This window comes from Macaca nemestrina, chromosome X (assembly GCF_043159975.1).
Source record: "Macaca nemestrina isolate mMacNem1 chromosome X, mMacNem.hap1, whole genome shotgun sequence".
NCBI classification, from domain to species: domain Eukaryota; kingdom Metazoa; phylum Chordata; class Mammalia; order Primates; family Cercopithecidae; genus Macaca; species Macaca nemestrina.
In genome coordinates this window covers 6,926,652-6,942,047 of record NC_092145.1, presented here as the reverse complement: position 1 = coordinate 6,942,047, position 15,396 = coordinate 6,926,652, and the positions used below count along the sequence as shown (strand labels likewise).

The 15,396-nt window shown below is 39.0% G+C and overlaps 1 protein-coding gene across 10 annotated transcripts in view; it reads left to right on the top strand.

The window, feature by feature from the left end:
* The window catches only part of LOC105485067 (ALF transcription elongation factor 2), a 613,671-nt gene that overhangs the window by 579,615 nt on the left and 18,660 nt on the right, over positions 1-15,396 (top strand). For all 10 annotated transcript variants that reach the window (XM_071088433.1, XM_011747250.3, XM_011747249.3 and 7 more), the window contains 4 exons: positions 3,243-3,465; positions 7,354-7,643; positions 8,205-8,268; positions 11,999-12,135. In XM_071088433.1, the coding sequence (XP_070944534.1) occupies positions 3,243-3,465; positions 7,354-7,643; positions 8,205-8,268; positions 11,999-12,135 (714 nt within the window). The remainder of the gene's footprint in view (positions 1-3,242; positions 3,466-7,353; positions 7,644-8,204; positions 8,269-11,998; positions 12,136-15,396) is intronic.

The following is a 15,396-nucleotide window of genomic DNA, read 5'->3' as shown; positions in this document are numbered from 1 at the left end:
AATCTGCTACAGATAAGATGTCGGAAATAAGTTATCAGCTTACATTTGTCTGGATCTTTGTTGTTTTGAGATGAAAGGAAAGAAAAGATCAATTACCACTAGATCTGGTTTAACTAATAAGGAGATTTGAGTCCTGGGCTGCTCTCTCCCTGAGGATCAGTAGTTATTGGTGAGGTGCGTCTGTATTCTCTGATATAACTTTGCTCTGAAACATCCCTTCACATACATACTTGAAGTTCTCAGAACTAGAGACCCTTCCAGTGGAGCAACCTGACCCCTTCACCTCAGGGTAGACCAGGCATGTGAGGAGACATGCTCCCCTGATGGTCAGGCATGGTCATTCCAGAGCCCTCCTCCATTGTTTGCAAGGAAGAAGTACTAAAATGGCATAGCTGTGGTGGCACTGCTTCCTCAGTTTCCAGGCTTGGACCAATTTGGGCCATCCAGCCTTGCCACAACCTTCAGTCCCCACTGCTACATTCTCTAGGTGACCCAGTGGCCTGTCACTTTCCCCATCTTATAAAAGAGAGATGACCAAGTATTACATAAAGATCTAGTCATTTGAGTTGGTTCTTACCAAATGTCATGCTCAGGGTTGGGGTCCAGCCCCAGCTGAGGTCTGAGGCGAGTGTGTGGATGTGGGGCAGGGAGCTGGAAGAACACTCAAAGAGACAGCGGGTAAATGAGACATAGCTTTATTCAGCAGCTCCTTCACAGGGTGAGTGTTACATTTATACATTACACAAACAATAGTGGCTGAGAGCCAGGTGGTGAGCTTCTCTATGTTACGTCTTCATGGCTATGATTATATAAGACGTGGGACTGTGTGCTTGTGCCCCAATCCACTGAGTCATCTAGGCTGTTTACTTCAGCCTATGCCTGCTGCCCTATGCCTGCTTGACTGTAGCACAGCCATGTTCCTTACACCAAATGGTGTCTTTAATCCACTATCTTTACAATGTCTCTGCTTTTCTAGTAGGTAGGAAAGCAGTGTTTCCCTTGTAGTATTTATTGTTCAGAAAGAGCCTCAATCAGTTTCTTATGCCCATCAAACAGATGAGTTTTCTCTGGAAAACTTTCTGGAGTTGAGGAAGAATAAAGCAATGACTGACCTCTTAGCGGTCTCCTCCTGGGAATCCTCTCCTCAAGCTTTGCTCCTTTGTGCCTTATTAACCTTTCAAACAAAATGGGAGACAACATTCACTTTTCTAAATGACTATTCTAAACCTAACAAAGATTGCACACCAGACTATGACAGCTATAGTTCTCCATACTTCAACAGAAAGACTCTCCTGGACCTCCCCTTCTTTTTTAGAGCTGGTACCTTCAGCAGACCCTCTAAGAATTGAGTGCAGGTGGTGATGCTCTTCTTTTCTCTACTGTTCTCCTCTGGCCTATTGGAAGAGGTACCCAAAGACGTAAAAGCTGTTTTTGTAATTGGAAGTCGTAACAATGACTGAGTGGTCTCTAGAAAATGCTCTCTGGGTGTCTTTCACCAAAGAAGTCTTTAAAGACCCCATGGTTCCAGATCATGACCAGGCAGATGTAAAAGGGCCAGGTCACGGGTGCTCACTGTACAGAATGCAATGAATTCCCACTGGTTGGTTTAGTGGCAGACAGGCAGGCATTGCATGACTGTAGTTGCCAATGGCAAAGTAACTGCCTCTCAGAAGTAGCTCTTTCCCTTGCAGCCCCCAGTTTCTTCTCAGGCAGCTCAAGTAGTGGGGGAGTAGTTACAGCTAATGAGCCACCATTCACCTCCTGTAGATGCCACAGCCATGCTTGACATCCACACATATAAATTCCCAAAGGCCTGGTGCCTTTGTAATTATTACACTTAATGTGATCTGCTATTTGTGGAGCTTCCTCATGGACAAGAATCTTGATCCATATATTCACCATCATTTTAATCAGGCATCACTAGTATTTTAAAATGGTTATACATGTCAAAGCAATTTTTAAAATCCATTGGAAATTATTTTTAATTAATTTTAATCAATTGAGGTAATGACAGAAACAGTTGTGTTTTTTCAGTTTCACTACACAATAAAAATTAACATAGGGCCACATTTATGAAACAAAAGATGGAGAAGATGACACATATTACAACTGGCAAATTTGTGCAACACAGTGGAAGTGGGCCAAGGGGTCTGCATTGACTTCTATTTCAGGGAATCAGACCACTTGAATGCTTGTTCATCTTTGATTTGTTGTTTTGAGATATTGTAAATCTATATTTCTAGACACTGACTGAAATTGACCAAGAGGAAAACATAAATTCTTGTTGACTTAATTTGCTATTGAAAATGTAGTCAATAATCATGAAAAGTAAATAGCTGCACAGTGCAATATTAGTTGTCTAAGAAAAGATTAAAATTCAAGTAATCTTCATTGATTAGTCTAAGACAGTAACTAAAATGAAAATCCATGACCCAATTACCATGTTAAGCAGCTAGCATAAGGTTTCACTTGTTCTGTTTTATTTGAAGTCTCAGACTATTTGATGGTGCCCATTTAATGGGCAGATAAATCAGTTTGAAAGCACGGGAGTACTTTTAAAATTGCAGATGTCTAATGTGAATATGACGAAATAATATTTTTAAATGGAGTTTTGTAAAGTGGAGTACATCAGTACTTCAGTATAACAATTTAAGGTCAGAGGCTCATTACGCTTGGTGTTGGAGTAGAACATTCTGTATATACAATTTGCATTGTATGTCACAAAACTATTTAGTGCATTATTTATTTCTAAGTAATGCATAAGCATAATATTTCTTAAGAAAATATTCTTCCACTGATTGTTTATTGTGCCATTTATTGCATGATTGTGCAGTTAAGTCCTAGGGCAAAATAAGTAGGAACCATCCTGGAAAATGATGGGATTAAAGTCTTCATTGTATTTTCCATAAAAATCTAATTAACAATAATCTTGAAAAGTTGAAAATATCCTACTGTAGCACACTCCATTAGACATTTACATTTGTCATGGAGTTCTGCTGCAAAGACATGAATTTATTCTTGGATACATATGTATACATATATCTATATTTATATAGAGAGATATCTGTATTTATATAGATATCTATATCCATGTCTATATGCATTTTTATATACACTCTTCACCATAGTTAGAGGGATAGCAATTAAAATATGACTTCAGCTGACAGTACTAGCATCATGGGGAAAATCAGAATAAAGAAAGAGAAGACTTTATGACACCCTACACTTTTTGTTTTCCACAGAAATAATTCATCCAGGAGAGCAAATAGAAGAAAGGAAGAGAAACTATTTCCTCCTCCACTTTCCCCACTGCCAGAGGACCCTCCACGCCGCAGAAATGTCAGTGGCAATAATGGTCCCTTTAGTCAAGACAAAAGCATCTCTGTGACTGGACAAATCACATCTACCAAACCTAAGAGAACTGAAGGCAAATTCTGTGCTACTTTCAAAGGGATATCGGTAAATGTAAGCATCTTGGAAGAAATACTGTAATTGTCGGATAGAAACAAGTTAACTCAGCTCATCTAACTTGATCATTTGGGGATGTTGCAGGAGGAAGGGAGGAAGATGCAGAGAAAAAGTATGAGAGGCCTGTGTATACAAACACACAAACTCTCCATTATTTCTCTTTGTATAGTGCCTAGCATATTGTCACAAATAATTAGGTATTATAAATGCTACAGATGTTATTATGACACTGATAATGCTTAAAAGAATCTGCAAAGTCATTTCCACAAGGGCTAAAATCTACTGGGTAAACATGATAAATATATTAATATTTGCTCCTAGAAATATATCATCCTTCTTAGGGAAATCATTAGGCTTCTCTGATAGCAGTGAGCAACCAGTGCCTCTTCTTGGGCCATTCTTTCTTTCTATTAATGATTTGAAATCTGGAAGACTTTGTGGTATAATTTTTGCCTTACCCTGTGAGTTAAGACACTTAACTCTCAACTTGCATAGTGCTAGCACTGCAACAAATTTGCTCTATGACTCTGGGCCAATCAGGAAACATCTCTGAGATAATAACATGAGTGGATTTGACTAGATGATCTATAAAGCTTCTTCTAGCTCCAAAAACGTTTGCAATTTTGTGCTCGCAGAGTCTTCTCTATTCCATTTAGGCATGAAGTCCTGTTTATTGACTCAACGGGTGAGTAAGTATGGAGAGATGACATTTCTATATAACTTACATGATCATGGCTGAATTCAGCCATTTCCAGTCAGATGTGCCAGGACTGACATAAATGCCACGTGTGGTGGATATAATGTTTCAGGGTTCTTGCCACACATCTTGGCCATAGAGACAAATGACACTGTCTTGGGCTGGCCTAACTGTTTGGTCTAGGCCAATCTGACTGTGGCAGTGGAGACATGGAGCTGGCTTACAAGTTTTTTATGGCTCTGTTTCCTTTAAAATGTTTAGTTTGTAAAAAATATTTGTTTTCTTCGTATCCATCATAGCAATTTGCAGATGCATAGGTTCTCAGCACATTTATATCAGTGAGATCTAGGTGGTAATAATTATTTCATATTCAGAAGGTCCAGGATCAACTGTAAAAGATCCACATAAATATAAGAAATACATTTCACATTTGGCTTTTGTCTTTAAAGTGACCCTGTTGACTATGGGAAACATCTGTGCATACGTGCATGCATGCACTCAGCAAATGCTGAGGGCACTGGGCTGTGGGGTGGAGGGACAGTATCATAAATCAGAGATGGCTCCAGTGTTCAAAGAGCTCTCAGTCTAAAGTGAGCAATGAGACATGGGCTCAAAGGACTAGAATGTAAAATAGCTGGTGATTGGTGTCTTAGGGCAGGGATAGAGACAGGTCTCTGAATGGTCCAAGGACGATTAAAGCACTTCTGGCTGTAGGCATAAGGCAGTTTTCCTGGTGGAGGAGGCATTTCCTGAGTTGGTCCTTAATAGATGAGTAGGGTTTAAAAATGAAGGGAAGTGGATGAAGAAAATGTGGTCTATCCACAAAAATGGAAAAGGAAGGAAATCCTGTCATATGCTACAACATGGATGAACCTTGAAGACATTATGCTAAGTGAAATAAGCCAGACACCAAAGGCCAAGACCATATGATTCCATTGACACGAGTTCTGCAGAGTAGTTAAATTCATAGAGACAGAAAGTAGAATGGGGGTTGCAAGGGTCTAAGGCAAAGGGTAAATGAGGAGATACTGTTTAATGGGTACAGAGTTTCAGTTTTGCAAGATGGAAAGAGTTCTGGAGATTGGTTGCACAACAGTGTGAATATACTTAACATGACTGAACTGTACACTTAAGAATGGTTAAGATGATAAATTTTATTATATGTGTATTTTACCACAATTTTAAAATTTTCAAAATGCAATGAAAATAGTAAGTTGAATAAATTATCACAAGGTGGTAAAAAAAAAAAAAAAAAAAGAGAGAGAGAGAAATGAATGGAAGGCTTTTTGAAATCCAAAACTTCACATGTATCAAATCAGGAAAGTGAAAAAAGCAAGGGCATGTTCAGTTCGGTTGAAACTAAGGTTCATGGAAGGGAACAGTCGCAGATTGGACAGAAAGCTGCAGCCAAATCAGGTAGGGCCTTGAGTGCCAGCAAAGGAGCTTCAGCCTTGAGTTTGTATTTGAGTGCAGGGCAGGGAGATGCTAGAAAATTTGTTCAGGAAGCTCAAGCTAGCAGACAGCAGGATGAGGGTGGAGGCAGAAGCTAGCTCAAGGGCTGGGAGTCCAGCCAGGAGACTCTTTGTTAGTCTCAGTGAGAAGCCGTGAGGGCCTGCATTTTGAGGCTTTGAGGGAGAAAGGGACAAATTCGAGAGATATTGGGGAGATACAATTAATAGGAGTAATTAACTACAATTAACTGTTAATTAAAGATGAAATAGAGCAGTGGTTTTCAAAAAGAGTTTTAGGAGCATTATCATTGTTCAAAATGGAATAATTTATGGAACTTCAATATATAAAGCTGATTAAAGCAGAGCAGCTCAGATGCAAGGAAAGGTGGGGAGTCTCTACCTTGCCAGTTTCAGTGTCCCTAGCCCAGATACTACTGCAGTTCCCTGTGTAATTGTGCCAAACTCAGTTTGGAAACTCTATTGACATCGAGAAATTCAGCTTTGATGACAGGGAAGACCATCCTGCCATTAACAGAAACAGAAAACTGGTTTGATTAGTGATTTGGTTTGCCAAAAATTTGAGGTGCTAATGGCCATGTTGGTGGAATTGTCCTAAGATGATCACTGTAGGCTGGAGCTTTGGAGATTGGGTAAGATTGAGGTTTCCATTTGGGTGTTACCTACTTATTGTTGAATCTGTGCCAATAACACACAAGATTGACAGATCATATCAAGAAAGAAGAGATCTGCAGAGTGAACTTTGGGGAACACCAACCTTAGAGAGATACCAATTCAGAAGAGCAGAAGGAAGAGGAGGCACCGTGGGAAGTATGGTCAGAGAGAGAACAGTCAGGAGAGTCCTACAGTTGCTGGGGGCGGGAGGGCAGAGTCGGCCACTTGAACACAGCAGGTGGTCTTGTGATACTACACTGTCACATAATTACAAATCTTACCACCTCCTTTCTCCATCCTCTCTATAGCAATGACAGTTCAAAGCAAAGCCCTTGTAAGTATTTTACCCATTTGATTTTGGACCTGGTAGAAATGAGGCTTCACCATCCCAAGATTTCAAAACAAAATAGAGACACACTCACATTTCACTTAGCTAGAAACCAATCAAGCGCCTCACATGAACAAAAGGGCTGATTCAACCTCAGTTTAGCCAGGGCAGGGATGATTAGAGTACAATTTCCTGGTATTTTGCTGGACTGTATCTGGTATTTTGCAGAGTGACGTGAGGACGTTACTTACCCTAGAGAAAGCTTCTGGGTTGGTTCCCTTATCAAAAATACCCACATCGGGGTCAAGGGATTTATTTAATATCTCTCTCTCTCCCTCTCTTTGTCCATGCATCTCTTCCTTTCTCCCTCCCTCCTCCTCTCTCCTCTCTATATTCTTCCTTCCCTTCTCCCTCACATTTACCACTGGATTTAGACCTTTGCCGTGGCTGTCTTAATGGGATGGTGGAGCTATGTAATTGCAGCACCCGATTATCTTGATGTTTGGTGTCATCATAGAATAAAAGCTGGTGATTCATGGTGTTCATAAAATATCCAGGGTCACCTATTTATCCGAGCTGTGTGCATTGGTTTCTTTGTCTTTTTCTTTTTCTTTTTCTTTTTTTTCTTTTTTTTTTTTTTACCTTCTTTCTTAACGTGCTTGACATTCAAAGCATTTATGACAAGATGTTTTAAAAAGCTGGACCTAATGGAAACTATTTGTACTCCTTTTTCCCAGGAGGGAGACACTCCAAAAAAGGCATCCTCTGCCACCGTCACTGTCACCAATACTGCTATTGCCACTGCTACTGTTACTGCTACTGCCATTGTCACCACCACTGTCACAGCTACTGCCACCGCCACGGCCACCACCACAACTACTACCACTACCATTTCCACCATCACCTCTACCATCACTACTGGCCTCATGGATAGCAGTCACCTGGAGATGACATCCTGGGCAGCTCTGCCCCTTCTATCCAGCAGCAGCACTAATGTCCGGAGACCCAAGCTCACTTTTGATGACTCGTATGTTGTTCCAGATTATCATGGACAGTTTGGAGTAGTGAATGGGGGATGGGGGTAGCATGGCTTTTCTAGTGCTATGCATGTGTCACCCCAAATAAGACCTCAGCATCAAATCCTATACCCTTAAAAGTACACCCCACCCGCTGCATACACACTCACCACTCTGTCCCCACCAAGAAATGTTTTTGTCCCATTTTAATTATGCAGCATTGTTACTGTTCCAAAGGCAGGTGCAAAGGCAGGTTGTTTTGTCCTTTCCTATCCATGTCCTCACATATAACCAACACACAGATTTATAGCCAGGTTTTGTTTGATCTGTTTGGACAACTGTAATGGTTGGGGTTGGAGGATGTGGTTATTTATCCTAATGGGCCATTATGTACTTCAGATTTCATTTACAGTATTATTTCAAGGTTGGTTATGATATGAATGACAGCATTAGTCTGCCTTTTTCAAGGCATTATATGGGAATAAATTTATAGCAGAAAAGGTTTGATGATTCAGTCTTTTAATGAAAAGATGAAGCATTGGTTTCTGAAAGAGCTTGTTTTGTTTATTTAGGGTTCACAATGCTGATTATTACATGCAAGAAGCTAAGAAGCTGAAGCACAAAGCTGATGCACTGGTAGGTTCCCTTTTTCTCATTGCTTTGTTCCCATTAAGGATTTATGTTTCAAAAGCAAACAAAGAAAGCACGTTTCCAAACAAATTTTCAGTAGCACAGCCCACACCTGCCTGTCAACACATTGCTGCCCTGACACAGGGAGATTTGAGCTGGTAAATTACTTAGCTCTGTAATTCCCAAAGTTCTCAGGGCTTGGTTATCATGTCATTTGTTTTCCCACCATTCTTCCCCTTGCCCCAACTTCAGAAGCTCAATGGCATATACCATAGTCATTATCTTTCAAGTGAATTTGAAATGACTTATGAAACTTCCCTGGAAATGATGCGCTTTTTGGGTCCAGTAAGCCAGAAGTCATGTGAGAATGTGAGAGTTGTTTAGAGCTGTCTAAATGGCCTCAAAAATTGGCTTTGGGAAAACTAGGCCTGAGGAAAAACTCAGCTCCTTGCTGCATTTGATGACATGTTTTCAGAGTGAGCCCCTCAATTAGGCTGGGGTCCCAAGCAGAGAAAAGAAATGCTGTCATCTGGATTTCTCAAGATATTTTACCCAGCTGCCTCCAAATGTTTTAGCCACCTAGATCAGTGATAAGCTCAACATTTTGAGTTGTTTGATTTGGTTGAGGCTCCTAACAGTGGGTCTCAACCACACATCACATGGGAAGCTTTAGAATAACTCTGATGCCTACCCCATATCCCGGACCAATGAAATAAGAATTTCTGGGACTGGGACCCAGGAATGAGTATTAAAGCTCCCCAGGAGATTCCCAAGTGCAGATATTTGAGAACCACTGTCCTAGGGAAGGCCCTAAATTCAGGCTTCTCACTTTGACTAAACCCCATTGGGTTAAAAAATAGCATCCTCAAACATTGCATTGTGTCCCGCTAGGACTTAGTTGTCCCAGTAGTGTTTTATATTGGGAATGCTGTGATGAAATACCATGACTAGTATGTGGCCAACATCAACTGTCCATGGTCCTTACATCTGCCTTTTCCCTACTTTCTGTCATTTCCCTGCTGTGGTACAAATTGCTTAGTGTCTGCAGGTAACCTTTCTGTGGTGTAAATTGTTCCTTAGAAACAATTTTCCCTGCTCCTGCAGACAAAAATGACAAGGCAGGCTGGGTGCTAACTCCATTGGAGATGCCAGGACAAACTGTACCTGTGACCATTGTATAGGTGATGAGAGATTTGAAAGGCACTGGATGGCAATGCTGCTGCCTCAAAGACCAAAGGTTTTCTCTAAATGTCCTCAACTCTATGGCACTACAGAGCACTCAAGTGCTCCTAGGGTTTGCCATCTGTCGAAATTGGGGTTAGGGAGCATACACATGTTCCTTTGACAAGCTGTTACATGAGCTGATGAAGACTGGGATGTACATAGGAGACCATGTAAATGAAATGTTTGAGGAACTGAGAAAAATCAGTGCTGCAGACATATACACATATAATTATGAACTAATAACACTCTACATTCCAAGGTTGTGTTTATATATATGTCTTTCAAGGGATCACATTTGGCGTAATCCATTTAGAATGTGCATTCCCAATTGGGGAGACACTGCCCCTATGGGGGCAAAAATTGGTTTTGGAGATGGGGTGAAAAAGTTTTAGTTATTGCAATGGGGTGTGACCCTCCAAGGGGCCACAGGGCATAAAGAGAGAATAAGTATATTTTTTGTATTAAAATTTCATTGGGGGTACGTGAAAAAATACAGTGATCCCTCTGTATCTATAGAGGATTGGTTCCAGGACCCCCTCGGACACCAAAATCCTCAGATGCTCAAGTCTCTGATATAAAATGGCAATTTGCATATAATCCGTTCACATCCTCTAATATACAGTAAATCATCTCTAGATTACTTATAGTATCTAATACAATGCAATGCTATGTTAAGAGTTGTTATAATGAGTTATTTAGGGAATGATGACAAGAAAAAGTCTGTATATGTTCAGTGCAAATGGAGCCATTCATTTTTTTCGGAATATTTTTGATTTAAGATTGGTTAAATCCATGGATGCAGAACCCACAGATAAAGAGGGCTGATGGTATCTTAAAAATTTCTTGGTGGTAGGGGGGTGATATTGAAAAAAAAGGTTGAGGAACACTTAGAGGAATGATATTTTTGCTAGCCTTATGTGTATATTAGCCTGGGAAGCACCCTTATAGTTTAAGCCACTCATTTTATGGATGGGGAAACAGTCCCAGGGGTGGGGCATAACTTGGCTATTAATTGGCACTATGGTCATGTAATTTTCTGTCTGGACATCAGCTACTCCTAGGGAGGAAGGGCTTTAGGCTAGGTGATCTTCACAGATCTCTCCAGCTATTGGGTTATGAATGAAAAGTCACTTTCAGAAATCAGGATCTAAGAACAATTTCCAAATGGGAGAGCCAGTGGAGCCAGATGACCTAAGGAAATTATCTTGTAAGGCAAAAGAGAAAGGACCTGGTTTGCATATATGTATACAAGTTTTCACGAAATCAGCTTGAATTTTATTGAAACCGGTATTTCTCCACAGTAACTTACAGAAAGAAAACCACAGAATTCCTGCAGCTCATAAAAGCTGAAGAACATTTATTGTAAAAAGTCATTTACAATAAGAGATTCTGCAGGACTTGTAGCTAATCATTTTATGGTTGTACTTAATCCTTTACTAGAGACAGCTACTCTGCCATTTTGAAAATTGAAACTTTCACAGTTGCAGAGAAAATATTTTGATAAAAGGTATACAAGAAAATTAAAATAGCTAAATCTGCATTATATTCCTTCTTTTACATAAAATACCATATTAGTGGAATTCTTACATCCTGCTATCAAAAATTGAAAATGTTAAATCCTGTTATAAAATACTCACTATAAAAGTGTCATATATAATATTCATTACACATAAAAAAGAAATCAGTATGTCTAAGTCAGTTTAATCATGACCATTATCAGGGCTAAAACCTTTGCAATAAAATTTTACTAAACTAAAATATTTAGTAGTACTATATTTTTTGGCTTTTTGACACACTATTTCAAACTATCATTTACAATGAAAGTGATGTGATTATTGTCAACAGTCATACTACAGCTTCCCATTTTTCATGACAATAGCATCAATTTGTTATTCTTCTCCTGAGAGTGAAGTTGATGTGCTCACAAAGAGTTCTAAAGCAAAAATGTATGTGTTCATTGTCCATGAGACTTATAAAAAGCAGCCCTTAGTTGCAAGTACTGTCTATAGGACACTACAATGACTGGATAGTTTAGTAAATTTCATGAATAGAAACTAGTTGAGGCAATGATTTGGATCAGGTCCAGCAAAAAGATAACAATAACAGCAACAACAATGCCAGAAACTACATATGACACCCTGCCTGCATTTTTCTCTTCTCAGCTAGCCTTGGTGTCATGACGATAGAACCTTAAGCCGGTAACTTCATTGTTAAGACCAATTCATACATTGTCTTCTGTATCAGGGTTTCTTAGCCTGGGCACTGCTGACATTTTGGGCCAGCTCATTCTCTATTGTGGGAGCTGTTTTGGGCATTGCAGAAGTTTATAAGCATTCCTGGTCCCTATTCACCAGATGCCCCCTCTCCCCAGGGGTGACAACTGAAAGTGTCTCCAGACATTGCCAAATGTTCCTTGTGGGAAGGGGGCAAAACTACCCCCGTTTCAAACCACTCTTTTATATGAAGGAGAAAACAGAGAGTATCATCTTGACGAGTCATCTTCCTGTTTCAGTTCGAGAAATTTGGCAAAGCTGTGAATTATGCTGATGCCGCCCTGTCCTTCACTGAATGTGGCAATGCCATGGAACGCGACCCTCTGGAAGCAAAGTCCCCGTACACCATGTACTCTGAGACTGTGGAGCTCCTCAGGTGAATGGCCTTTCTGCAATCATCTTCCTACACTCATTTCAGCTAGAATTAGAAGCTATGTTTTTAAAAATTTATCATTTCCACTTATTAATAATTTGTCCAAGCCATCCTCTTAGAAGTCATCATAATTAGTTCTTGCTATTTTATTAATATCATGGAAAATTTATAATTGATGGACACTGATTTTATAAATTATCTCCTCCAGAAGTTATAATGTGAGTGTTATAATTTTCAATATTCGTAACATTAAAATGGAAATGTAGTGGGTAGAAATAAGTATAATCATTTTACCATTTAGCATTGACTTGTCTTTTCAAAGGTGCAGTTTTATAATTCAAAAAAATGGTGCTCTCAGGATTTCTATTACAAACCATGTTTTCTAAGAATTTTTATCTTGGTTATTAAAAAGGGAGGGGCCCTGTTCCAACTTGGAGTTGGTGTTTAAGGCTGCAGGTGTGGAGTAGACTTTCTATGCGTCTGGAATTAGGGAAATAGATGAGGTGGTAGTAGGGGCTGGCAGTACAGATGAGAGGATGAGAATAGGAGAGGGGATATTAACTGCACACATTATTGGTTTCATTTATATTTTATTTTATTTTATTTTATTTTTTTTTTTTGAGAGGGAGTCTGGCTCTGTCGCCCAGGCTAGAGTGCAGTGGCCGGATCTCAGCTCACTGCAAGCTCCGCCTCCCGGGTTTACGCCATTCTCCTGCCTCAGCCTCCCGAGTAGCTGGGACTACAGGCGCCCGCCACCTCGCCCGGCTAGTTTTTTTGTATTTTTTAGTAGAGATGGGGTTTCACCGTGTTAGCCAGGATGGTCTTGATCTCCTGACCTCGTGATCCGCCCGTCTCGGCCTCCCAAAGTGCTGGGATTACAGGCTTGAGCCACTGCGCCCGGCCCATTTATATTTTAAATGAAATTTTCTGGCTGTTGGTCTTGGTGGTGTAGAAATTCTGGGTTATCAAAAAATTCATAGAAGAAGAGGAAGAAGAGATAGAAGAAGAAATAATCCATTCTGGTGTTATCCAGTGATTTGCAGATATTTGTACAATAATTTAATCCACCCCTGAATAGTGAATAAGCACCATCGTTCACTAGATGGACTAAATAATCACTTTTGATTGATTAAGTAAGCAGTTTTTTACCTGAAAAGTCCTTATGTCCAGTTCCATCTGGCTTGATTAATCAATCATGCCAGGACTGGTTTATACTATCTTGCTTGTATCTGCATTAACTGTTACAAATCTGAGGATATTTGTACCTAAATCTTCACACAAACATTGGACAGATTTAGTGTGCATATTTTCCCAGTGACACATTCCAAAAGATAAAAAGAACTTTTGTTTTTTTAAATAAAAGTAACGCTGCTGACATAGAATCAGAAGTTTAGTTAGAGCCACAAAAGTAGGGTGATTATAAGGGCAGCTCTAGCCTTGCCTGCTGAGCCAATCAGCCTTCTTTCTCTTTGCACTGCTCTGAAATGTAGGCACCGAGAAAAGTGTCAAGTACTTCTCCTTGACTTACTTTATATACTGTGAAAGGCACCACCACCATTCTGTAGCTTTCAAGAAGAAATTGATTGCTCAGTGTCTAGTCAAAACTACCTGTGATTTTCAAAGATACACAAGATGAACATACTGGCAAAAATTATAAGGATTCAAAACTGAAGGGAAACATTAGTGAACAAACACAGGGACAATTCATGCTCTCTATTCATTCAAAAATGCAAATTTAAAAAGTCACTTTTTAAATTAACAAGAAAACGTAACAATGTTAATATCTAGCATTAAAAACTACAGCAAAAGAAGGCCTAGCAGTGAACGAGACCTGTCCTATGCAGCTGATGGGAATGGAAACTGATTATTGTAAATCGAGGGCAATTTGGCATTGTGTAGGAAAAGCCATACAAATGAGTATTCATATCTTTTGATCCAGTACTTTAACTGTGGAAATCTGAGTTTTCTCTCCTGAAGAAAACAATTGTAAAGACTAGAACAAGTAATCGGTATGATGTTCAATTTGACATTATATATAATAGCACACAATTGGAAGCACACCAAATAATAATAGAAAAGTAATTACATAGTAGACACTCAACAGAATACTTTGCAGCGATTGAAATACAACAATGACAGAGACAATGAAGCCACACAAAATATATTTATAATATGATGTTAAAATAAAATCAAGCTGCAGAATAACATGCACACTACAATTATGATCATGAAAAGTTTGTATATGCATCTGAACCAAACTGGAAAGGAAATGAAATCATAGCTGTAATAAGTGAGTGAGATTATGGGTGTTTTCCCTCTCTGCATATTCTTCTTTGTTATTTTCTTTTAAGAAAACACATGCTGTCTTAAAAATATGAAAGTAAAATACAAATTTCATTTTGTGGTAAAAGTGCGATGTGAATCATTAAGTAATTTTCTTTTAATTATTTGAAAAAAGTTATTTAGGGAAAAAGCATGATTTATGTTTTATTATATGCTATTTTACTTCCCATAGAAGTTTATTTCAATGAAACCTGAAAGTCAGTGGAGAATTTACAAGCATTCACTTTAAAGTCAATGCTTTTAAACTTTATTTTGAGGTAATTGTAGATGCACATGCAGTTGTAAGAACTAATACAGAGAGTTCCTGTGTACCCTTCACCTAGTCTGCCCCAATGGGAACATCTTGCTTAACTGTATTACAGTATCACAGCCTGAATGTTGACATTGATACGCTCCAAAGACTTCATTCAGATTCAACTAGTTTTGTTTTGTTTTGTTTCCAACTTCACCATTTTTGCATGTACCCGTTTATGTCTTCTCTATTTTTTACTTTTTTTTATAGTTTCTGTAAATTACATGTGTGTATAATATTTTTTAATGAGAGGAATTTCAGTTGGGAATAAAATGAGTTAAAGCAACTAGGTCTTCTGGTCCATTTAAGCAATTGAAACTCCACTATCAAGTCACTTCAAATCTGGTTGCAATTAGAGGGTGAGTGTAATATGAACATAGTTTTTAGTACTGCAATATTATGTTGAAGAAATTTTTATTACTCTCTCCCCGACAGTATGCTGGCTACAGAGAGAGAGCCCCATTTTCTTCATTCAAGTAATTATAGTTGCTCTGAGCTCTGGGAATCTGCAATAGAAATGTATTTGTGAAAACAAGTGGGGCATCACAATGACTTGACATTTCAGTGATCCAACTGTCAAAGAAAGCTAGATTTATTACATAATAAAAAATTCCTTTGCTTAATATTGC